This window comes from Struthio camelus, chromosome 5 (genome assembly GCF_040807025.1).
Source record: "Struthio camelus isolate bStrCam1 chromosome 5, bStrCam1.hap1, whole genome shotgun sequence".
NCBI classification, from domain to species: domain Eukaryota; kingdom Metazoa; phylum Chordata; class Aves; order Struthioniformes; family Struthionidae; genus Struthio; species Struthio camelus.
Window position 1 is genome coordinate 59,568,750 of NC_090946.1, and position 23,467 is coordinate 59,592,216.

General features: G+C 43.5%; 1 protein-coding gene across 4 annotated transcripts in view; it reads left to right on the plus strand.

Moving 5' to 3' along the window:
* Nucleotides 1-23,467, plus strand: part of NRXN3 (neurexin 3) — a 1,027,384-nt gene that overhangs the window by 64,632 nt on the left and 939,285 nt on the right. For all 4 annotated transcript variants that reach the window (XM_068946691.1, XM_068946692.1, XM_068946693.1 and 1 more), the window contains exon 3: nt 15,554-15,571. In XM_068946691.1, coding sequence (XP_068802792.1) covers nt 15,554-15,571 — 18 coding nt within the window. The remainder of the gene's footprint in view (nt 1-15,553; nt 15,572-23,467) is intronic.

The window sequence follows — 23,467 nt, forward strand, 5'->3', positions numbered from 1 at the left end:
TTGAGACAAAGGAAAATATCTCCCCACGTTGGTATGGGAAAAAACTGGGAAGAGTACGATCTAGTGGCAAAGCAGTACTAGTGCTTACTACCACAGGACCTGTTTGTCATCTGGTGAAGTAATCATGCAGACTAGAGTATATTAAAGTGTTTAGAAGCTGTTAAGAATTTCAGAGACCCTGAAGATCAAGACATCAAGGATAGCTGAGAGGATGTGAAATGGTTCAACCAAAATTGCTGCAGAATAAATTAGGCCTATTTGGCTATACTCTTTGGCAACACCAGTCAAGTAATACCCAGCGTGAACTGAGTGAAGAAGAGATATCAGTTCTTTCTATGGGATTGAATATGCCTACAGTCATTACTTCTGGTAACATAGGATTGCTTTATAGGAGAGAGTTATGCATTTCCTGAAGGAGTTTCCATGGGGCCTAAAATTATAAGAAATGGTCAAAATCAAATTGACGATGAAGAAAGGTTGAAAGATAGCAGCATGGCATTTACCACATTCTTAAAAAAAATGTTCAGACAGTGTTGAAGTGGAGAGTGGCCAAGGCAGTCTTGCAGAGGACACTGGACATCCCACATGCTATGGCTACTGTGGTAATAAGGTGCCTGTTGTATATTAGGCATTAGATGTTCAAAGAGGTTCAGACTAATCCTGAAAGTTTTCACTTTGAGACCTCATAGCTATAATACAGGACAGGACCGCGTGTTCTGAAAAAACAGAAGGCCAAATAGTGCTTTCTAGGATTTTGCATTCTGCCATTGAGTTTCAATGAACGTCAGTCTCGGATCGAGGGATTTTTCTCTCTTAGCAACCTGAATATCCTGCCAAGAAGTTTAGTGAGGTATTGGAGGCTAACAGTCCTCCTCTTTCCTAACAGTGGAGCCCACTCACATTATACATCTGTAAATCTATAGTGATTAGGAGACATTTCAGAGTTTAATGAATAAACCCTTCAGGATAGCCTCGACCTTTTTGTAAATCCTGGTATGGCCATAGCTACCTTTCCAATTTAATCTTTTATATCCTTTTCCTCATTCTTTTTCAGGGCATCACTCATAAGAAAGCTTGCCACAAATAGAGGTGGGCATTACTTTCTTTGGGAGTCCTTAGAAGAGATTATATAGGCATGAAGAAGCAGCTTTTACTCATGCTGTGTTTCACCAAATAATATAGCAGGTCATGTCTGTTCTAGTTGTAAAGAAACCCAGAAGATACTGTATTCTGTCTCAAACTTAAGATAGTGAAGTAAACCTTTATCCACTAACATGTCCAGGCTCAAGACTGGTTCATGGTTCTTTCATACCACCACCCGGCCTGTGGGACATATACGGGAGTGGTGTTGTTGACTGCAGTGTTCCTAACACAAGGCCTTTTTTCTCTGACTCTTCATGCTATTGTGAGGATTCATCAAGCGCTTAGCGTTAGGAGAAGCAAAAGAATGTTCCACGTCTCCCAGTAGTTGCAGGTGACAACAAATAATCTTTTACCCATAACAAGCAATTAAGTTTACAGACGTTATGACTGATAGGCAATATTCTGTTGGTGGGTCATGTGCTTGCAGAAGGAGATGAAGCTACATTAATGTCCTGGAACAGAAAGTTGTCAGGCTGATCTGCATAGTGTTTCTGCCTGTCCTGCAGAATTCTGTTGTGGCACAGCTGATGGGCAGTATGTCCATGTAATGATACATTATATAAACAGCTAGGGAGATGTACTCAGTTGGTGTGTTGTTGGGAAGTCATCAGGCTCTGGATATACTGTCATCAACATGAAATAATCCTGTTACTCTATTCCTCCAAGCTGGCAAGCTTCCTGACCAGACTTACGTTATCCAGCAACTGGTGGCTGCTGAAGAAGTCCTTATAAATGTTCGTATATGTGCTCTGTTAATGCAAATCTCCCATGACAGACTTGTTTACACGGGAAAACACTATGCGCTCCAACTGCTGCTCCATACACTGCCTGAACCCAGGTTCCTTGCCAGATGTTTATTGGCTGCAGTTCGCAACTCTGCAGTTTTCTACTGCTTCTTCTAATGTGCTGGCTAATATCCAAGATTAGGTGGTACAAAGCTATGATATTCCTGATCACCTTTTACTGAATGAAAGAATTTGGGTTGTCATACCTGTGTAGATGTCCAGCTGGCCCTCGCTCTTCTCCCATCTTACCTGGATTTATGCCAGAACCACAGGCCAGTAATGTTCCTAGTGGAGTAGCTGCTGTGCCTGGCAGAAGGGGAGTGAGCGACTGAGTACAACTAACAGTTTGCTCCTTACAGATTCAGAAGATTGTCTCACAAACCAATAAGTTGTTATCCAGGAGGAGCTGCATCTCATAGTACCTGTTTTACTTAAAACAATATGAACCTGCAGAAGGCCCTGGCACCAGAGACGGTGCCTACATGCTGCTCTTGCAATATGCTGCTCTTGCAACATGCTAGATTCATATTTAAATTCTTGGGGTTCACCTTGCAACAATATCAGCATATCACATACTTACGCAGTTATAGTGGATCTCTAACTCTGTCTTAAATTCAGTATTAGCAGAATTCTTCAGGATCTCCGTTATGCTTTTTTGTTAGAGACATAACTTCTACTTGTGCTCTTCTGCACATGCAGGCACACTTCACCAGCTCTCAAGCTGATGCTACTGTCCGCTTCTGCAACATGTTGCAAGGTAGCAATACAGAGTGATGCATTTTCTACTCTTGTTAAACGTTATGTCCTTGACAAGGCAGCTGGGTCAGTTACCAGTTCAGGAAAACAGTGCTTCAGTCATTCCTTGACATAGCTGAAATGCTTTTTTTTTCCTGTCCTGGAGGGATACTGCTTGCCAGTCATTTCCAGTGGGATCCACCCTGACACATTCCTGAAGAAGAGAGAACAGCTACTTACCCTTTAGTAATTAGAAAGGAAAGTACAGTCCCTCTTCCAAATCCCTCATCAGTAGCGCTAATGACCATCACTGAGATGTGAAGATGAATTGCATCTCTGCTCCCTAAAGGATATTGTTTTGTTTCAGGTCTGTGTCTCGCTTGTGAATAAAGTTTTTATTAGCTCTTTCTTATGGGACCGATTACTCACCTTGCAGGAAATGAGGCTCTTTCTTTAAGATGTAATCAGTATAGGTCGAACAGCCTTCTCTGATTTGTGCAGCAGTATGGGCTTTGACTTGTGAGGGAAATAAGAGAGGGCCATGGCTTTCCATGACCTCACCTTAAACAGGGAGGTACAAGAATTGTGGGACAGCCTGAGGTATGCTGCTGGTTGTAACCCTTTCCTTTTCCGTGCTTGTGGAGCACAAGCTCTTAGAGTTAGACTCCCGGCTGCTGAGAGAGGTGCGAGCCTTTGCTCATACAGCAAGCAGCTGGTTAAAGTTCTTTTTGTGCCCTGGCAGTATAGCACAGCCTTGCTGCAAATAAATTATACTTAGGAGGAAGAGACAAAACTAATTTGTGTTTTTCCTGTGCCTAAGACCTCAGTAAGATATTGTTTAGTGCCAGTGTTTGGCACTGTGTTTGGCAGTGGGTGGTGTGGGGACCCTGCCTTTTTCTGTTGTTTGTACGGTGCTCAACAGATGTTTATGTGCTATTAGAAAACCATTATTATGGTGGCAGCTTTTCTGGACGGAGAAATCAGCCAGGTTATGAACTGAGGACTCCACCTAACTCCTTTCACTTAGGTGATGGAAGCTGGGAATGACGTTGACTCCCTATCTGCTTACAGTGGATTTCAGTTGATGGCTTGGAGGTGAAAAGGTTCATATTGCTCAGCTGTGTCTTTTTTATTACAGACCTGAGAAAATGATCATGGAAACTGTTTACTGCACACAAATCTTCTTTTCAGAGATTTAAGGAGGAGTAGAATTTTAAAATACTTTTTCAACACCAAAAAAATGTACAGCTCTTCTCCCCACATCATTTCGAGCTTTTTTTCTGTTGTTCTAGATATGGGCTTATGCATTTATTATGTTAATACAATAATCAAAAGTATGTTGGATTGTACATTCAAAAACAGAGACATTTCTTCTGCATGCCCGGGCCTAGTACCACTCTGTTCAATGGGACAGACACCTGCAACCTCACTGGGTATGGGGCTACCTGACCCATGGCCTGTGATTGTGCAATTGAATCTGCACCTGCAGCTGCATGGCTCCCGCTGCGGGCTGAGGTCTACATTTAGACATGCATATAAGAAAATTTAGCATTTTGAAAGATGGAGAATGCAGCTGTTTCCCATCATTATGTTTCACATTTACTTAAGTCAGCAGTTACTCTTTTCCAAGCAGCGACTTTCAGCAATAAACAAAGCAAATGCTTCCAATAGAACCTCTTGATGACTTCTATTTAATTTAAATATATATTTTGTGGCAGCAAATACAGCAATAACATGGAAAATAAAACCCACTAACATATACTCTAAAAATGATATGTAGATGTAGGAGGGAGAGGAAAAGAAGATGCATTTCTTTTGATTACTCATGCTGTATTTAGGGTGATTATTGTGAGTTGGAGGAGCATGCGCTATATATTTTTATGTGCAATAAATAGAGTTCTCACTTCACAGGCAAACTGGAACTCCATCCTAATTAGAAGTGGAGTGAATGCATCAATAATTAGTTGATACTTATTTATACGAAACCCAGAGGCATACTAAGCACATTATAGATACCAAGTAAATTTCAAGATCCTGGTCTTTGCTTTCAAATCAGTAGGTAATTCAGGGACAAGAGTATTTACAACAGGAGACTGTGAGCAGGTTCTTGGCCAGAAAGACCTACTGAAGCACAAATCATAGCACCTGGTGGGCATGGCAGCCTTTTCTGATGAGTCCTTCGCTTAGAACTGAGTTACAAATTAATCCAGTGTGAATCTTGTAAGTAACAAATCTAGATTTGATTCCTTATTAGCTATAATCAATATTGAGGAAGAAGGTGGAAACTTCGTTTCCTTCCACCACCATCACCTTTCTCAGGAGGAAATGATTGTTGTGTAAATCTCAGTTGTATAAACCTCAGGGGTCATAAGAATCTTAGGGAGGAGTGTAGCATTGCTTGCGTGAGTTGGATTCAGTGGTGCAGTGATAATGCTAGTTACACCTTCCAACAAATTGATGCCATAATACTGAAGATATGATATCTGGCCTAGCGAATGGAGCCTGCTAAAGTTCCCTTTTAACTTGGAAGAAGCCACCTCTCACTTCCTAGCGACATCTGTCTGCCCAACAGATGGGTGCACTACATCACTTCTGTCTTCAGCTGTTGTGATACTGTAACGGAGGAGTGTTGGCATACTACACTAGTAAATGCCAGGTGTTAGTGGATGAAGGCTTGTTCCTTGCCCTCAGAGGCTGCACAACCAGCCACTGCTTCAGTGCGTGGGCTTTAGCAGCTGAGGTCAAGTGAGGTGCGATCTCCTCCCTGATGTGATCCAGCACCTTCTCTGTGAGCAGAGAAGTGCTCGGGTAGCAGAGCAGCGTCTCTCTTCCTGCCTCATGCAAAATCAGGCTGGCAGCAGAAGTGGGGAAGGGAAATTTTCTGCCTCACAGTTTTTCCCATCGTTCTGCTGCGTCTGACCAGAGCAGGCTGGGTAGGAGCAAGCAGTGCTGCCAGGAAGATTGTCAGGTGGGTTTGGAGAATGTCCCTCCTTCCTCTGCCTCCATCCTTGTCCTGCTAGGCTAGGCACAGTCTTGTGTGCCTCCAGTTCTACTTCTTCAGATTACTCTGGGGGGGAATATTAGCATTCTCTAATAACTCTGTTGGACTTATCGAGGATTTGTTTTATTAATTCAGTGACTGGGTACAGCAAATAGATTATAGCCTGGGCCACTGCAGAGGCTTAACAAGCCCTTCCTGTGCTTACTTATCACTTTTTTTCCAAATCTCCCTATGTTAACTCCTTCTTTTTATGTTGCTATTTAGTGAATATCCCCAGTGCTGTACATGTCACAGGGAATATGTCCGAAGTTCATTCCTGTCCATCATTTTTTGTGTGATAAGAAGGAATGGAGTAGGCACAATTTGTGATGGATGCAGGGGTAGAAAGTGCTTTTGGTAGCTGTCATGGTGATGGTCTGAGAACAAGACAAAGGTGAAAATACTCAGCATGCACACAGGTTCTTGCTCAGTAGGAGAGAAGGTACCCTTTCCCTGTGGCATATGGTGGGCAATGCCCAAGTGTCTAGTCTGTGTGTCAGTGTTGCAGATAATGCAGCTAAAGGTGATACGCCATGGGCCTGATTTCAGTATTTTGAGCAGATTACAGAGCACATGCAGTAAATAACTGGTTTTTGCTTCCTGATCAGATGGCTGGCTTGCTTTAGTGTAGCTGTGAGACTGCTCAAAAACAGATCATTTTTGTGGTGGTCAGCACGGAGAAGTCCAGTTTTGTGCATCATCATCAGCATGCTCCCTGTCACTTTTATGTCCTGATAACCTTCTGGCCTTTTGCTGGATCTGAGAAGCAGCAGCTGTGTCTGTGAATCTGGGGGAGGCCTTCTTACGGGGCAGAGGGGCCCATTAGGGAGATCTATCCCATTGCCGTTTCTTCCTGCTACCTGAGTCATTTAAATAAAGGAAGTCTGTAGGAGCGAGTCTGGCTCCTGTATCCCTACGGTGTGCTATGTGAGTCACCTCCAGCTTACAAGAACATCTCTCTTTGTGATATGCTGCAGCCACTGAAGTGTCACGTTAGTTGATTTAGTCCTTGTTAAAATCAAGATTGGAGAGAAAATTGGGCTTATAATGGGAGAGTAGTTTCAGCTCTAGTTAGAATATGAGGAAGCAGCTGTCTGTAAGAATGTAACTCTATCTGCAATTAATTTTTGAAAGGCTTTGTGAAGGAAAAGGCTCTCTCACCTTGAAGTGAAATCTAAATGAGGGGGTGGGAGTTTCCAGCCATAAACATTTGCATGGAAGCAGGTACAGAGATGTCTGAAGTAATGTTACAGAAGTGTGATAAAGCAGGTAGAAGCAATGTATGATTTTAGAAGGTCATAAATTCCAGTTGCCGCCACACTGAAATTATTGGGAGGGAAACAGAAATCATCATCTTCTTGTTACCATTGAAGATGGCCTGTGAAAATGGAAAACTGCTTTCTATGTAACCCTGCCACTGCTTGTAATACATGAAAGGTTTATATACAGTGGTCCTAAACGTTGTATCACAAGTAGGAAAGCTATGCAGCCCCTTTTTTTTCTGTGAGTGGCCACTTGCATGGAAAAAGTTTTGGCATTTCTAGTTAATAACGTGATGAGCCATAGGGTGGCTTTTTCTGTTTTCGTGAAACACTGAATGCCAAATAGTAGTTTTTGTGGAGGAATTGTAGATTGCGTGTGTGTTTCTTGGGCACTCACCATCAGAATATTCATGTTTGTCTATGACCTGATTTGTTTCTCCTCTGGTGTCTGAGCTAAGCTGAGAGGATTCCTTCTTCACAGTAGCTATAGCTGTTCTTGGCCTGAGCGAGGCAAGTGGAACCTAGAGCAGATGATTGTTCTTTAGAGGGCTGCACACGCAACACTGGTAAATGGAAAGGGAAGGGGGCTCTGAATCTACACCTGGGCCTAGTGAGGAACAAAGACCTCCAAAGAGGTGGTGTGCTGTTAGGCTGACTTGTTCAAACATAGTCTGTATTTCTTATTCATAAACTTGCTGGACTGTGTTTCTGACAAGAAAAATAGCTTTGTTCTCATCAGTTTCTCCATCGCTGGCCAGACTGAGTAGTGACATACGTCCCTCAGGGAGAGACAGGTTTAATGGATTTAGACCTGTGCGAAAATATACTGGATCTTGCAACTTGCCCAGTACAACTGACCCAAGGCTAAAATTGAAAGCTGGTCCTGCTGGAGATTACTTAGATGCCTTTGCAGTGTAGGCACAGATTGCCTCCCATTTGTGGAAGGTCTTGATGGATCAGCACTCTTCAGTTTAGAAAAGATGTGACTGACACAGGAGATAGGCAGATCACTATAATCGAGAGCGCTGCAGAGAATAGGAATAGGGAATGATTCTTCGTTATCTTTTATAAAACAGTAGGTAGGGGATGCCCAATATGATATATTCAGCTGCAGGTTTCAAACAAACAAATGAAAGTACCGTTTCACACCATATAAATCCTAGTTCTGGAAGAGACCAGACAAATTCATAGAAAAAGTCCATCAAGGACTGTGAAACATTTTGCTCACGATGCAACTTCCACCAGTGTCTGATTGCTGGAAGCTGAGAATAAGGTTACTCTGTGTTTTCTCTGTTTCTTTGACTTCCCTGAGCACCTGCACTTGGCTCCTGTCAGAGGTCCAGCCTGGGTGTGACATTTGTTCTCCTCCATTATGGAAGCTCTTAGTCCTGAGATGCCTGGCAGCTGTTACTGATGGGATTGTCTGGGGAGAGTGCTTTTTGAATTAGAATAATAAAATCATAGAAAATGGAATTGGAAGAGGTCTCAAGGGCCAACTAGTCTTTCCAAGGCTAGATCAGGTGTATCTGAAAAATTAATGAGAGATTTTTGTCTAGCCTTTTCTGTTGCTGGTGGCTAACTCCTTGCAGCTGGGTTACTCCATGGCCTCACTAACCTATTTCTGCTAAGTTTTTCTAATCTTAAACCTGAACTTCCCTTTCCGCATTTTCAGTCTCTTCTCATTCTATGTGTGGTGAACACAAACTGCTATTCATTTTCTTCTGCTTGCTGCTGCCTTTCAGAAGTTACCCGGTTCATGTATCTTTGTGTGCCCAGACAGCGGGCACAGCTGGCTGAATGGAAACTGTAAGGAGTACCATGCAAAACAGCAGGGAGCAAATCCGCCTTTGCCCCAGCAGCCAGGCACCTAGGAAGGAGTAGAAACTAGCTTCATCCTGGAGTGCTCAGGCAATGCATCTAGGCAGTTTAAGTGAAGATCAACAGATTGTTCAGAGGGCACTGAGTAATTCAATTCCAGTTGCGTTTTTGCTAGTAGTAGGCTACAGAAAAATTGACTTTTTCCCCAGCAGTGTAGCTAGGGCCCTGAGGAATGTACTTGAGCGTATGTGTTGGGATGTGTGGGAGACGATGATGCTTTACTGAAAGCCGTGAAATCAGTGAGCAGCTTTATCTAAGAATAGTAATGATACAGAGTTAATTATAAAGATTATTATAAATTCATTTCTCTAAGTTTTTTTTTTGTTTTTCACTGTTACTGGAGCTCAGTAATTCTGTACATTAGTTTTGAAAGCAGTAGGCATACTTAATCCCTCTACACCATGTTGTTATAAAAGCACTCTCCTAAACGGACCGGCAATTGTAGCAAACCCATAGTTGCTTGCAAATGTCTCTCCCGCTAGCTATAGCACGCACTTTGCCTGAATATCTTGATTGCCTGAGAGGAGAAAACCTAACCCCTTGAGGTGAGGAATCTGTTTTCTTTAGTAGATGTAGGATTTGCTGACACTTCAAATGCCTTAGAGGGTGACGTAGTCAGGCACATGTCAGTCAATCTCTCATTTTACCCTGAGGAGAGCACAGGCTGCCCACAACTTTCGTAATGATGGAAGCACACAGAATATGGAGAAGAGCACTGGATGCATCAAACCAATGTTAATCATTCGGATAAGATTTGAAGTCAAATCCCTTAACATCATTAAAATTAGAAGTACTTTAAAATCACATGGCACTTTTAGCAAGATCAGCTGAATTAGAGTAAGGCTTCATTCTGCCTCTTTAAGTAGTGCTTGTTGTTCTAACTGATATGCTAAATGGTTGTATGGCATTGCTATAAGCTGCTAAACATCTGTCTTTTTCACTTGCTGGCTGCCTTTCAGTACTGGATGAATGAGTCCTATATTCACAGTTAATAAGTGCTTTGGGATCCCAAGTATTAGCTCTTTGCGCAGTGCCAGAAATGTATGCGATTCTATGGAACATATGAAGTGAGTACTGTTGCTGAGAGATTGAAGCCTAAGAGATCCTGCAGGACAAAGGACACAGAGAAATGTAATTTATTGTAATGAACTTCTGTGTGGATGTGTCACCACTTGTCTCTACTGAATAAAATCAGAAGTGTTCAACACTCCATTAACACAAATTGCAGGGTCCTATTCTCCTGGAGTAAGACAATAAGGCCTACACCTGCTAGCCCTGTGAAGTTCTTCGTGATCCCAGCATACTGCTCGGTGACAGACATCACAGGCTGGAGTGGTCTTGGATTTGTTTCAATATCATAAGCATTCAGCAAAATAAATAGAATCGGTCTGTTGTGGACGGAGTCACATGGTCAAATTCATCTCTGTGGCAATTCCATTGGAATCAGCGCAAAGATACTGGGGTAGATGCTACCACTAGAGTAAGAGGAAAGATGCTAGGTAAATATAAGGGAGTAAATCCTGATATTGTCAAAATAATGGTCAACATTTTTGTAAATTTAATGGAGCCCAGATATTTTAGCAAGTTAACCATAAATGTTAGCCGTAAATCTTCAAGGTGCATATCTCCTGTGTGGGCACAGGCACTACAGGGATGAAGTCTGAACGCTTGGAATTGATCTTGTTACAGAGTCCATCTTTACGCAAGCAAACATTGTTAGCAGCTGCTTATACAGTGTAGATGCCATTTCTTTGTACGTCATTATAACCTTCCCAGTTGGCTTTGAACCACTGTTTCTTGAAGACAGAGGCAAGGAATCTGTACAGTTTTGCACCAACAACCCTTGTGCCCCACAATTTGGGATAGGAAGTGAAGGATGATCATAGGTTTACCTTTACCTGAATGGGGCAGGTGAGACCAATCTCCAAATCTGCACCTGGAATTAATACTTTGCTTGATGAAGTATCAAATTAATGAAGACCTTGCTCATTGCAATTTGAGGGTTTTCCAGCTCAGCCAAAATGTAGCTCTTCATCCCATTATTAAAATGTTCCATCAGAGCTCAATTAAGAGGAAATTGCCCAGTTCTGAGTCACCAGCATCTTTTCCTACAACACCATAGGAGTCCGGACCAGCTCATCACATATCTTTGAGTCACTTTACAGGCTGACATAACTGTATCAATCCACAGTCTCTGAACTGTTTTCATATATATCAGTAAGTTAAAGGAGGTGACTGAGAGTTCCCAACCCATGGTGCTACTACCATTGAAATTGTACCTATATGTGTTTATTATATATGCAGCGTGGTGAGAGCCAAAGCTGCTTTAGAAAGGCTTTTTTAGGTCTCCATACATGAGTGAGCTTCAGAATAAGGTAATTTTCTCTGTCTAAAGGGAGTGTATCATTTATTTGTGAAAGGGGTCTCCTATGAGAAAAAAAAAGTCTATAAGTTTTATAGCTCTTGCCCTTCTCCCCTCTCCAATTTGTATCCTGACTGCTCCCCAGTCTCCTCTACACACTGTCAGTCAGATTGAGGGAAACCAGAGAGCCTTGGCAGTGGGTGCCAGTGAGCTCAGGGAAGTGGTAACACAAGCCACAGAGCCATTCTTTTCTGGGTCACTGACTCCCATTTGGCCTAGGATGCTCCTGTCTGATGGCTGTTTGTGACGTGTGAATTCTGTTTGGCTCTCTGGGTGGCTGCCAGAAGGCAGGTGTCCACAGCCCATCAAAGACTGAGAATAAGATCAAGTAGGCCATGGAGATAGGACCTAAAGTGGGTCTCTTCAGGTCAAGGTGCTATGTACCGATAAGGCTGGTGTGCACAGAAAGTCTGTCCCTGTCATCTGGGTGGAGATAAATGCTCACTCTCGAGACTCTTTCTTTGCATTATTACTAGACTTCTTGTTAAAAATATTAGAATAAAAACTACCTCAGGTGTTTCTGCTACAGGCACCAGAGTGATGTGAGCTATAACAACATTCACTTTGTTCCTCTGACTGTCCTTCCTCCTCCTCCTTCCCCTGCCACCCCACCCAGATGGCTGGAGCTGCACCTGACACAGGCAGCAACGTCACTGATCCCTCTTTCAACCCAGCTATTAGCATCAAAGAACAAAAGCAAACAGCACCGGCTTGTGGCTCAGCCCTTTACAAAGGCACAATAAATGGAGTCTTGCATTCAGGATAAAGCAAACCCTGCCTTGCCTTTTGTTAAGAGATAGACCTTTCTGTCTAGCCAGAGCACTTTTAGAAGTGCTCTGAGCTGGAGCAAGCAGATAAACCTCCATCCACGTGGCAGTGAATCCCATGGTCACTGGGCTTTTTGTTAACCACGGCCTCTGTGTGTTCCCTGAGTCACTGGGGAACGCTGCGTCTCCCAGTGGGGGAGAGATGGGAGGAAGGTAGTGCTGATGGATGGGGAAGAGAGCGGGGACATATTTCATACAGTCCTTTTTAAAACTAATTGGGAAAACACGACCAGAATTTGAGAGAGCATCTCAGATGACAGGAGCTCAAGGACAGTCAAGTCAGCTCTCCAAATCTGGTCAATCTGTGCATATTTGTCAACTCTATCCTCTGCCTTTCTGGAGGATTTCTTCTAAGTGTGGGGCCACCCGCCGTGAGGTGCTGCATCACAGAAACAGGTTTCTTATTAAGGAGCCCTTTTGTCAATACATGCAACCACATTTTTAATTGCCTACCGAAGTTGCAAACCACACCACAATGGTGTTATAGGGTTTCCTGTGAGGGATTGCAATTTCAATTCTATGCCACAGTGGTATTTATTGTAGGGTCTTTTGTGAGGACTTTATGACTGTGTACCATTTTTGTCAAAAGAAAAAAAGCAGTGCTTTCTAGTTATGTGTTTTAAAATAAAACACAGGTACTTTCACCATTTGAAAATCAGCATTTGCTAGCAGATACCACATGGGGGGGTGTCTGCGATACAAGAAACACCTTTGTATTTAGTATGGGAAATAACACTAATGACTTTGTCTGCAACATAGATTAATATTGCAAATGTGTCACAGAGGTGCAAACAATGACTTTTTTGATGGCAACTAGTGTGTATAGAGTTTGTGTTGGGGAAAGACTTTCTAAACAGATACAGGGGAAAACAGTCGTGTTTAGGGATGCTTGCTGCTCGGTACATCCAGACAAAAAGTATGGGTACCTGGATGTCCCCTTGCTGGTTGCTTACTCTTACTTCCCACTGGGAAGCTACACTTTGGAGATCTTTATATAGCTCTTACCACTTCATCGTTCCCCTCTTTAACAGCTTCGTGACTGGTTTAAAAACTATCCAGTTAAATGAGTATTATTTCAAGCAGTCTATCAGTGACAGCCCCTTGTCTCTTCTCTGATGTGCTTAACATGTTTGTCCTTTGCACACCTTTTGTCTTCTCTTTTCTTTTCCCTTTCCATCTCCTGATCTTTCTCATTTCCTAAACCCCCCAGTGACTTTTTCCTGGAGCGCAGGCAGCCTGGTGAGGCTGAACGCGCACTCGGGCCTCGCTGGAGCTGACCGCAGCCACAGCGAGCTTCAGTCTGCTGGCGTGAGGCCCCCAGGGAGCTTTGGTGGTGGCCATGCCCACTGTTGCATTGGATAGTTGCTGCCTGTGTGTTTGCGCCTGTGCAGCTGGCTTGGAGGGAGGCTGTGACAGGAGGAAAACCTGGCTTTTGAGTTTTGTACCTGTGTAGAATAGACTTTTGGGATAGCTGCTTGTCTGTAGCATTGGTGGTATGTTATGCTGGTCCCTCCTCCCTTTTTTAGTTGTGAAACACACAAGCATCTTCTGTGACTGCTGCTCTGATTCCCCAAACAACACTTCAGTTCAAGTCCTCCTATGGACTTGCAGTTTCTTTGGCATCGTGTTCACACCGGGCAGTGTGAAGGGTCTGCTCCTTCCTTCTGCCCCTGCTCTTGCCTCTTGTTGCTTTCCATCCTCAGTACATGTTTTGCTGTCTGACACTTGTTTTCTTTTCCCACCTAAAAAATAATTACCTGCAGGTGAACTTTCAGTGCTAAGTGTCCTTCCAAGCTCCCGTGCCAAAACATTAAATACAATGATGTGTTAAAAAAGGATAGGTAACAAATAACACTCACCAGATCTGACATACATGTTTAGTAGACACTATGGAAATTACACGAGCTGCAGTGCAACAGTCCCTCCCCTCTTGGTGCATTGTTTTATTCGGGTTATTCCTTAAGGAAGGATATCTTGATAGGTGTGTGATGTACCGGGCGCGCTTTTCCTCAAATGATTCCAGAGCCATTACAGAGTGATAAACAAAAAGCAACGGAAAGTGATAAACAAAAAAGCAACATGCACAGGAGTTACTCACTCACCACTGATAGCAACTGCCTCAGGAAGAAAAGTGGTGCCTCTCTGTAAGTGCACAGCTTACAGCAGCACAGCTGGGTCGGACAGCAGGGGGGAATGCTGATGGGAATTGGAGGGGGCTGTTCGGGGGGAGCAAATACGTTGTTAGACCTTGGTAGCCAGGCACCCAGCAAGTCATGCTCCTGGGCTTGTGGCAGAAGTGCTCTGGGAACTGCAGTAACCCAAGTGGTTAAGGTATCGCTTTGAAGTCCCACCTGAGAGGCGATCCCAGCAGCAGCACAGCTCCTGGGCAAGGTTCCGGCCACCAGGCAAGAGTGCTACCTCTGGACTCAGCCCCACTAGTTCCTCAAGCAAGTTGATTTTTTCCTTTGGAGGCCTTCCAATCAAGATATTGATCTAGCTTGATCCTGTGAGATTTCAGGGGTTCCTCCCTCAAGGTGTTACGATAAGTGTAGCTATTTGAGAGCAAAATTAAACGTGGGATGATAACAAGGATGTAAGAGAGGCCTTTTTTAAAATGTTTTCTCTGGGGTTGATGGGCTTTGCCCAAAACAGATACTACCTTAAAAGATACGCCTCTTCTGTGGTCGATATCATCACTTACATAGCCTTGCTCCTCTCCTTTGTAAAGGACTAAATTATTCTGGGAGTAATGTGATTGATTCCAAAAAGTGATCTTGAGTCATGAAGAGAAAAATATTGAAAAACAGTTGGTCTGAATCCAGCATTTTGTGAAAAGACAACATGTGAGACATGCAAATCTCTGGCACTCCTTCTCCCCAACCCCTACCACTGTCTGCAATGAAGGATGGTTTTTGGGAATGATGGGCAGGAGGAATGAAAAGGAATGGGCTCTCTTCTAGACTTTGGGACTATGTTGAATGCCTTGCACCTGGTCATAAATTCACATGGCCCCTCAAAGGGGAGCAGGTTCCTTTTTTCTTCTGAAAACTTGCTTGAATTTATGTGCAATAGAAACCTACTGCAGGCAGGTGGGTTTTTGTTTCTTTGTTTTGCGTTTGTGTGTGAAGTATAGTAGAACATGTTAACCATATTCTTACAGGAGCTGACTTGGCTTGGGTCTATCTGATTCCAGAAGCTCTCTCTCCGGACAGATATGATGGTGGACTCACTTTTACATGCACAGTGGAGAGGGAGCCAAAGCCTTCTCCCTTGCATGGCTGGGTGCTTGGCTGCGGATGCGTGGCCTTCAAACAAACCTAATTACTTCTGGTTTTGCATGAAATTGATTTCCATGCAAGGATACTGAGTTGCTGTGTGCATCTCTAATGGCTTTTCTTTCTTCTCTCTCTCTCTCTCTTTTCCTTTTCTCCCTTCTGCTTGCCATGAAATCACCTCGACAGATGTCAATCATATTCCAGGTAAGTGTAACCTTTGCTGAGCTGAAAGACTGCTCTTTAGGGAATGCTGGGGTGCAGTTACTAGGGGCAGAAATCTCATCCTGTTTCCCATGAGAGTTTAGAACAAATCTTTCTGCTGGATACCACAGAGTCTGGATTGCAAAGTCTCTGAAAAAAGGAAGACTTCACAAAAGCAAATGTCACAAACATTCCTCTTTGGAGATTGCTATGTTGGTCAGTTAAAGGGATGCTTTCTGAATGAAAATTGCATTAAAATGATTGCTTATATTGCTAATAACCTGGCTTGGAATGCTGCACTTTATACAGGTTATTTCTTCTAGATCTTCAAGCAGTTTGGCATATAAAAACTAGATCAGTCATTTTCATTCTCCCACTGTAGACTGCTCCATTTACTGGTCCCACTGAAAAGCTGTTGACTTTCATTTATACTAACTCACAGAGGATATTTTTTGTTTTATTTAAAAGCTTTCTGGGCAAATATGAATGTGTGATCTTATTTGGGTCTCAAAAACCTTCATTCCCCACAATGCACAAGTGATTAATTTAAAAGAAAAAAGAATGTTTATTTTATACGCTTTTTTTATTTTGGGGTTTTTTCCTCCACAAGGGGAATGTTTTACCACAGAGAACTCCAAACATCCTTCCCAGATTGCTCTGTCGTTGCTGAAGGGATTTGATTCCCCTTAACTGCAGCTAGAAGGGTTAATCGCACTAGACCAGCTTGCTCTGTAGTTCACATCTTGTTGCCACTGAAGCTTAAGAGACTAATTTTTACTTCATGCTCAGTCAGCTCCACCTGGTATATCATTTTGTGAAATCAAAATTAGAGTCCAGGCAAGCAACTGGCATTGCCCTGGCTGGGATTAGGATGATGGGAGAGGGAAGTCAAAGCCTTCTTCCTTTCTCAGCTTTGTGGGTAGCTTTTGCTAATTTGCTGCGCCAGACCTGGACCTGGAATGAGTTCTCAATTCAATTTGCTTCTTTTCTACAGCTGGACAATCAGATTTTGTAAAACACTTTAGAGAAACACAGTGAGAGCCAGCAGCTTGGGTAATTTCCCTGCATATTTATCCCTTTCTGGTTTCTCTCATCAGTTTCCTTTTTGTTCTGCTCAGATCCTTTGCAGTCTGTGTGCATCTCAGCTGGCAATAAAGGGGATGAAAGTGGCCAAATGGCAAATGTAGTTGCTTGGCATGTGCCTTGGGAAAAAAAGGCTCTATCAACCATAACACTGAATCTCTTCAGTGACCCTTCTGCAGGGCCTGAGCATACACCCTATCTATCTGCCCTAGTTGGAGGGAAGCAGGAACTCCTCACTCCTATCAGGTCAGACAGGACATACACTGAGGGCTCAGGGTCTCAGTCCTCTCCACCATGTCCTGAAGCTGTCGGTGCTGATGGTGGAGGAGGGTGGTTGAATTGGGAAGGAACCACCTTACTGTGCTCTACCAGTAGAACTCTTATTTTATGCCATGAATGAGTGCTGGCTTGCACAACAGCAAGGCCCTCTCCAAGGCTTGCGCAGCATGCAGAGGGAGGCTGCGTTGCTAGTAGGGGCCTGAGCAAGGAGAGCACAACCAGGACAGGACTACGTGTTGTTACTGGGGGCGCGGTGGAGTGGTCCATCCTTCTGTATGAATGGGCTCTTCGACCCTGCTACCTCTCTTTCGGTCCAGCTACCTCTTATTCTCATCATTTATATGCTTGAACCTACATTTTTTATTCTCCTTGTTGCTCATACACATGAGCTAACGTGCTTTGTCACCTGCACTTCCACAGTCACACCTGGGAGCTCTTTTCCATGTGCTCTCACACTCATTTGTGTGTGTTCCCATTCTGACAGAGCCCAGACCTCGTTACTGAGCTTATTCCTAGACAGTCCAATCCACTGCTCAGTACCCTCAGTGGAGATCACTCATGTTGCTGCACAGGACTGGGCTGTGATGTAAGCCTTCCCCACGATATAGGTGTGCTCTTCCCTAGTGCTTGGTCGTGCTGGGGCTTTCTCCCTATCCAGCCAACCAGCCATCAGTATTGCGAGGATGGAGTCCAGGGCCCCTGCCAAGCAACCCTTTTAACCGTACACTGTTTGCAAGACAAACTGAGGATTTTATGAGCTAGTGTAACTATTTACCCACAGGCAGCAGAAGGGCTGCAAAGGGCCTATTGATTAATTGGTTAATTTTACTTGTTGAATAGGCTGGCTAGAACAAATTCCCCAGTAAAAAAAGCTTGCTCTGAATGGGCTGGGGCTGGCAGCAGCAGGGAACACAGCACAGGGATCTGCTGGGCACAATCCCTGAGAAGTGCAGAGAAATTGGTCTTGTTCAAAGTAAGCAGCAACGTCTAGTATGAGCCTTCCCTCTCTGCTCGCAAAGAAGGGGCCCTCCAACAACAAGGGCTGGTGTGCTGTACTCCTCTTGAGAAGTAACTGAAGATCTCATCTGGCTCGTTTCCCAAAGGAAAGGAATTTGTCAAATGTTAGCTCAGTTGCCCTGTAGGTGTTTTGTCCTGGTCACAAAATAGCACCACATCGTAAGCAGCAAAGTCAAGCAGTTAGAGCAGAGCCCTGGAGTTAGGAGCGTTGCTGTCTGTGCTTGGCTAGGTCACTGACTTGCTGTGTGGTCTAGAGGGCAAAGCCCTTCTCCTGCTGGAATGCGTCAGTTTTCCCTGTGGTGTTTTAGCCACAGCCTTATCTTGCCTTCGTAGGGTTCTTTGCACTCTTAGACTGAACATTATAGGGGTGAAGTGCTGTATTATCATTCATACCACCAAGATCAGTCAGAGGGTGGTGTGCAGCACAGACCAGAACGGATGTCTTTTTCTCCTCTGCCTGATATCTGCCCCTTTCTTTGCACTTTTTACTCTTTGCCAGTGGTCAAGAGTGCTACCAGACAAAGAGTTGGGGAAAGATCAGTCGATTGAGGAGCTAGTGATGTGCTCCTCTTTCACTTAGTTTTTTTCAGTGGAAGAATATGAAGGAGAAAGGACTAAACAAAGGTACTAGATATTAGGGTGATCGGCACTGATACCTAGGTGATGTCTAACAGCGCTTTTACCATCCATACCATGCTCATCCCCTCTGTGGGAGGGATCTTGGGATGTTCATGGGGAAAAGGCTAAGATGAAGTTCTGTCATGGTTTCACTGCTGACTAGGGTTTGCTTGTAAGTGAATGGGCACAACCTTGTAGAAATGATCTAGTTAGTTGTGGCCTTGAGGAAAATTTAGTCTCTGTTTGCCTGAACAACTCCTTCGTAAGGGTGCAGAGGTCCTTGAAGAGAGGAGCATGCTAGCACTTTTTTGGCCCAGGGCTTTGATCTTTCATACTCTATCGCTTAATGCTCCTTTCTTTTCTTCATCTCAATACTGGTGTTGTGGTCTGGCTCCCTAGCTCCATGTCCTGGGGTAATTTAAGCAGTACCAGTATGCTCGATCCTGCTTCTTTGAAACTGTATTTTTTTTACCTTTTTGGAATGAACAGGTCTGAAATGTGTTTCAGCCCATTTGAACTTTCCTATTTACAGAAGATACTAGATAAGAGTACACCTGACAGCAGAATCCCCCATGACACATCTTCAGCCCCGCAGCTGGCGGGGACCTGTGTGTCCACACATATGTTCTTCTTCACAGGTGCCACCACTCTTAGTGTTCTTGCAGGCCATTCTTTGCTTAGGCACAGTCCACAGATCAGATTCTCTTGCACTGAAATGTATATGTTTTTCAGCTCTATGAACACTCATTTGCAAGTCCATGGCAGCAGTAATCATTTTGGGTCGGAGCAGGAATTCATCTAGCCCAGAAGCCTCTTTGTAAAAGTGGGTGCTTCAGGAAAAGTTTGAGAAATAGAACAAGTTAGCATGGATCTTGCCCTGATACACCTTTGTGGTTTCTGGTAATCACTTTAAGGACTTCCTGACCTGGGATTGCACCCAGATCATAGTGTTTTACAATCAATGATAGATCTATTTTGGGGGGGGCCTATCCGGCCTTTGTTTTTCTTAATCCATTTATATTTTTTCCTCCATGGTGTCCTATGGAAAGGAAATTTAATTATGCAAACATGAAAAGTACTTTCTTTCACTTGTTCTTACGCCCCATACCTGAGAATTTCATTCAATGCCTCCTACTCCCTATGTTCTCACAAATAGGAAATTTTTTTTCCCTGTTCAGCTGCTCTTATTTGCATTTTACCTCTATCATATATGTTATCAGCCATCTTGTTTCCAACCTGAAGAATCCTATTCTATGCTTAATAGCGTTCCCTTTCCCTACTTGTGCACTTACTTGGTGAGATGCTCTGATATGTGCTGATATGCATCTTTTTTTTTTCCAGCCGTAAAGTGCAATCACCCTCAGCTCTTCCCACCTGTACACATTCTCTTCTGTGTACGGTCATCTTTGTACACACTTGTGGATACATTTTCATGCTTTCAAACACCATGATCTTTGTAACCCTCCCCGTGTGGCACTTCTACTGGGAATGAATATGCCACGTGCAATGTCAAAATAGTGTTTCTGCTATGGGGAAAAGGAGGTTGTGTGATTTGATCACTATTTCTGCCCGTGGATGTCAGGATAAACTACTTTCTCCTTATCTCCTATCTCATGCTCTTTTTCCTTTGATCTTTCAGAGTAGGTGCTACTCACCCTGACTCTCTGCCCCTGACAGTAACAAAACCTATCCTGGAATTGAATAGCAGAGGAGGCAAGGGGGATGGAGACGAGGAGCTAGCACAGCTGTTGTGTGTAATTGGATTGGAAGTGGGCCTCCGGCTACAATAACAGAACTGCACTCCCGGCTGCCCTCGCTGCTGGGGCCTGCGAGGAGCCCCTTGGCTGTTCTGCGTATCACTGATGAATCAAACAAAAATGACTGTTCCCCGGCCTGTGCTACAGCTTTACCTAATTATAAAAAATGGGTATGATATATGCCAGCAGCCAAGAAATCAGGTCATCCTCTTGGCAGAGCTGACCTGTCTGGCATGTAAAAGGTCTGAGCTAGGTCTCAGAATGGTTTTTTTTCCTCTTCATCCATCTCTTCAAACCCCTCCAGACAAGGATTTTGCTCTTTCCTCTTCAGTCTCATCCTTTGGCCTTGCTGCGAATGCCCTCTTTTCAATACATGGGATCTCTGAGGGAAACCACATGCTAATCACAGGCTTCCTTGCTCTTTGAATTTGGGCAAATCTCAAGATGCCTCTTTGGGGAAGGACCACTTGGAGAGAAAAGGAGCTTGTCACCTCTCCTCCCTAATTAGAAAAGGGAACTGCTGATGAAGCTGGAGTAGGAGGTTGAAAGGGGGAAAAAAGCCAGTTTCTTAGGGAAGCACTAGTTCTAGGATTTTAGGAAAGGAGGTGTAAGCAAAAGACCCCACCACTTACCAGAGTGCAATGGTAGATGCCATTTTATTTTTGAAAGAATCCCTGGTTTGCATGATTTCTTTCTACAGCTCCACTGTGAAGGATTTGCATGTATATCCTGAACCAGTGGGGCCCTGCCTCAGACACGCATTGCTGCTGGCATCGTTTTGGCTTCAATGGGTCATGGTGCCTGGTGCCCAGGAAGGGATCCTCTGTTGGCAAGCCTGCCCTCAGGGAGAGCTGATCTGCTGCTGCCTGGCGAGGTCCCTGCTCATGCATTAAGTGCTGTTGGGCTAATCATATGGCAGCAACATTAAAAGGGACGTATCGAGGCCACGCGCCTTACCAGAGCAATTCGACAGTACGCGCACAGCTGTATGCACCCCCAGAGCATGGGCCCAGTAAGGCAGGACACGCTATAATTAACTAGATCTGAAGGACTCCACCTTTCTTTTTTGCCTCAGTCAGTTGTCACTGTCAGTTGTGTTTTAGATTCTCCCATACCCTTTTAGTGGCTTTAATTTTCCATGTTTTAAGTAGTACGTACCCAAACACGGTGCTGGGGGTGGAGGGCAGTATTCAGACTGCCTCCAAGGTTTCCTTCATTGCCTCCTCCACGCTGCAAAGGGTCCCTAATAAGTCCTTAAGCATGAGGACTGCTATTTAATTACATTGCTCTTTCATATCATAGTACTCTGAAGCTACTTTTAAACACGTCCTTCTGGCTTCATAAGAATCAAGCGTTGGCCCTTGGTGCTTTGTACAATTACAGCCACTTATTTTTACTGTTTGGATATGGAAAGCAGATGGCTCACAATTTTTCTTTTAAATGTAATTCTTGGGAATGTTAGTTTGAGATCAAGGGAGATAATGTTAACCTTTAAATAAATAATATTGATTTTGTAGTAAGCTCAAGAAACATTCACAAAACTCCCAAACCTAAATAGGAATAGGCAGTTGCAGCAGGCATAGATCATGGTCAGAGAGCAGAGTTTATAAGTCTGTCTGTTCTCAGCGGTGGACATATTATTTTAATAACATACAAATGTTCTGAAGAAGCAGGCCATTTCTTCTTCACATTACTGATATAAAGAAGTTGGGGCTCTAGAGGCTGAGCACAGTCAGATGCTTATCATTTTTTGAAAAACCTGTGGTGGGCCTTCCTGTGAAGCCAACTTCTTGTCTTCACTGTTGCTCACGTTGTAAATTGAGGAACAGTGAGTCACCAGCTCCCTGGGTTTGAGATTTAAGTTTATCTGCAGACAGATAAGCTATTTATTCTGAGGATTTCCTAAATGTTTTCCAGAGCACTTGCTACACACCATTTGTGTAGGGTAGCCATTGGAGTGATTGGCCTCTTCTTAAGTGGCTGTACTTGGCTTGTACTTAGCTTCATACCTTTGGGGATGTTTGTGTTCACATACAGATTTTATTTGGACCCATCTCTGTGCTGGGGTAATTACAAGTGAGTCCGTTTATGTCAGTCTTCATTTGGCTCTCATTGGAATTCAGCCAGGCGAGTAGACCTTAACAAGCTCTAACCTCGCACTGAGGCTTTGTCTGTGCCAATAGATTACTGTAAGAATGACTAAATCTGTTAAAAAATAAAAACAAAATACACCTGTGGCCATTGTGGCTTTTGTAGGTTTGTGTCCACCTTTTCCCAGTTCTACGTTGGCTGGGTTTGCAGCCCTGAGGCTTCAGTCAGGGTTTCTGGTTGAACAAATCTAAGGTTAAAAGAGAAATTTGAAGCAGTGCATGTTTCACCTGGATTTAGCTGGAAACCCAGAGTTTCATATAGGATTCCCCTGCAATGGGATGGCTATTGGCATAGACAGTGGTTGAATACATGGACAGTGTGTTTTGAAATCTGATGATTTCATTCAGTCTACTAAAGCTGCTAAACAGCTTTTCTGGCCTTTATGGCTGACACCCAAATAGCACGGTGATAGATGTCCCAGCTGTTCTCACAAGATCTGGTTCTAGTTTTCAGGTCTACAAGCTTCTCATACCTCTTACATTAGCATTATTGGACATCCTTGTAGTCCAACAGCAAAAACTGCCACATGCCACCTTGGGGTGACTTTAATTTTTACGATCTGAAAATTGTTTTAATTCCTTGTCATATCTTTAAGCTGATGTAAAGGTGAGACAATGATGTCTCTTCACGTTTTGAGTATTGAGTTTGCTGTGACTAATTTGGGGCCTTTGGTACACATGCTACAAATGTCACAGATTTTAGCTCTCCAAAGTTGAAAATTTTGGTTGTTAATGACATTTTGTTGGAGATAAATTAATTCATTTTAACTCCTACTTTAAATTGCATGGGAGGAAAATTTTCAGATGAGAAAAGTTGATATATTTTTTCATTATTTATATTATCATTATATCTCATGAAGAATCTGGACTTCTGTTGGTCTTCTCTTTGTCAAATAAAGATTTGCTTAGATGGACAAATCAGGAGATAATATGGTTTTCCTGCTGGATGTCCAAGCCCTTTTTGTTTCCTTTTGTAAAAAAGGAACGTTAGTATC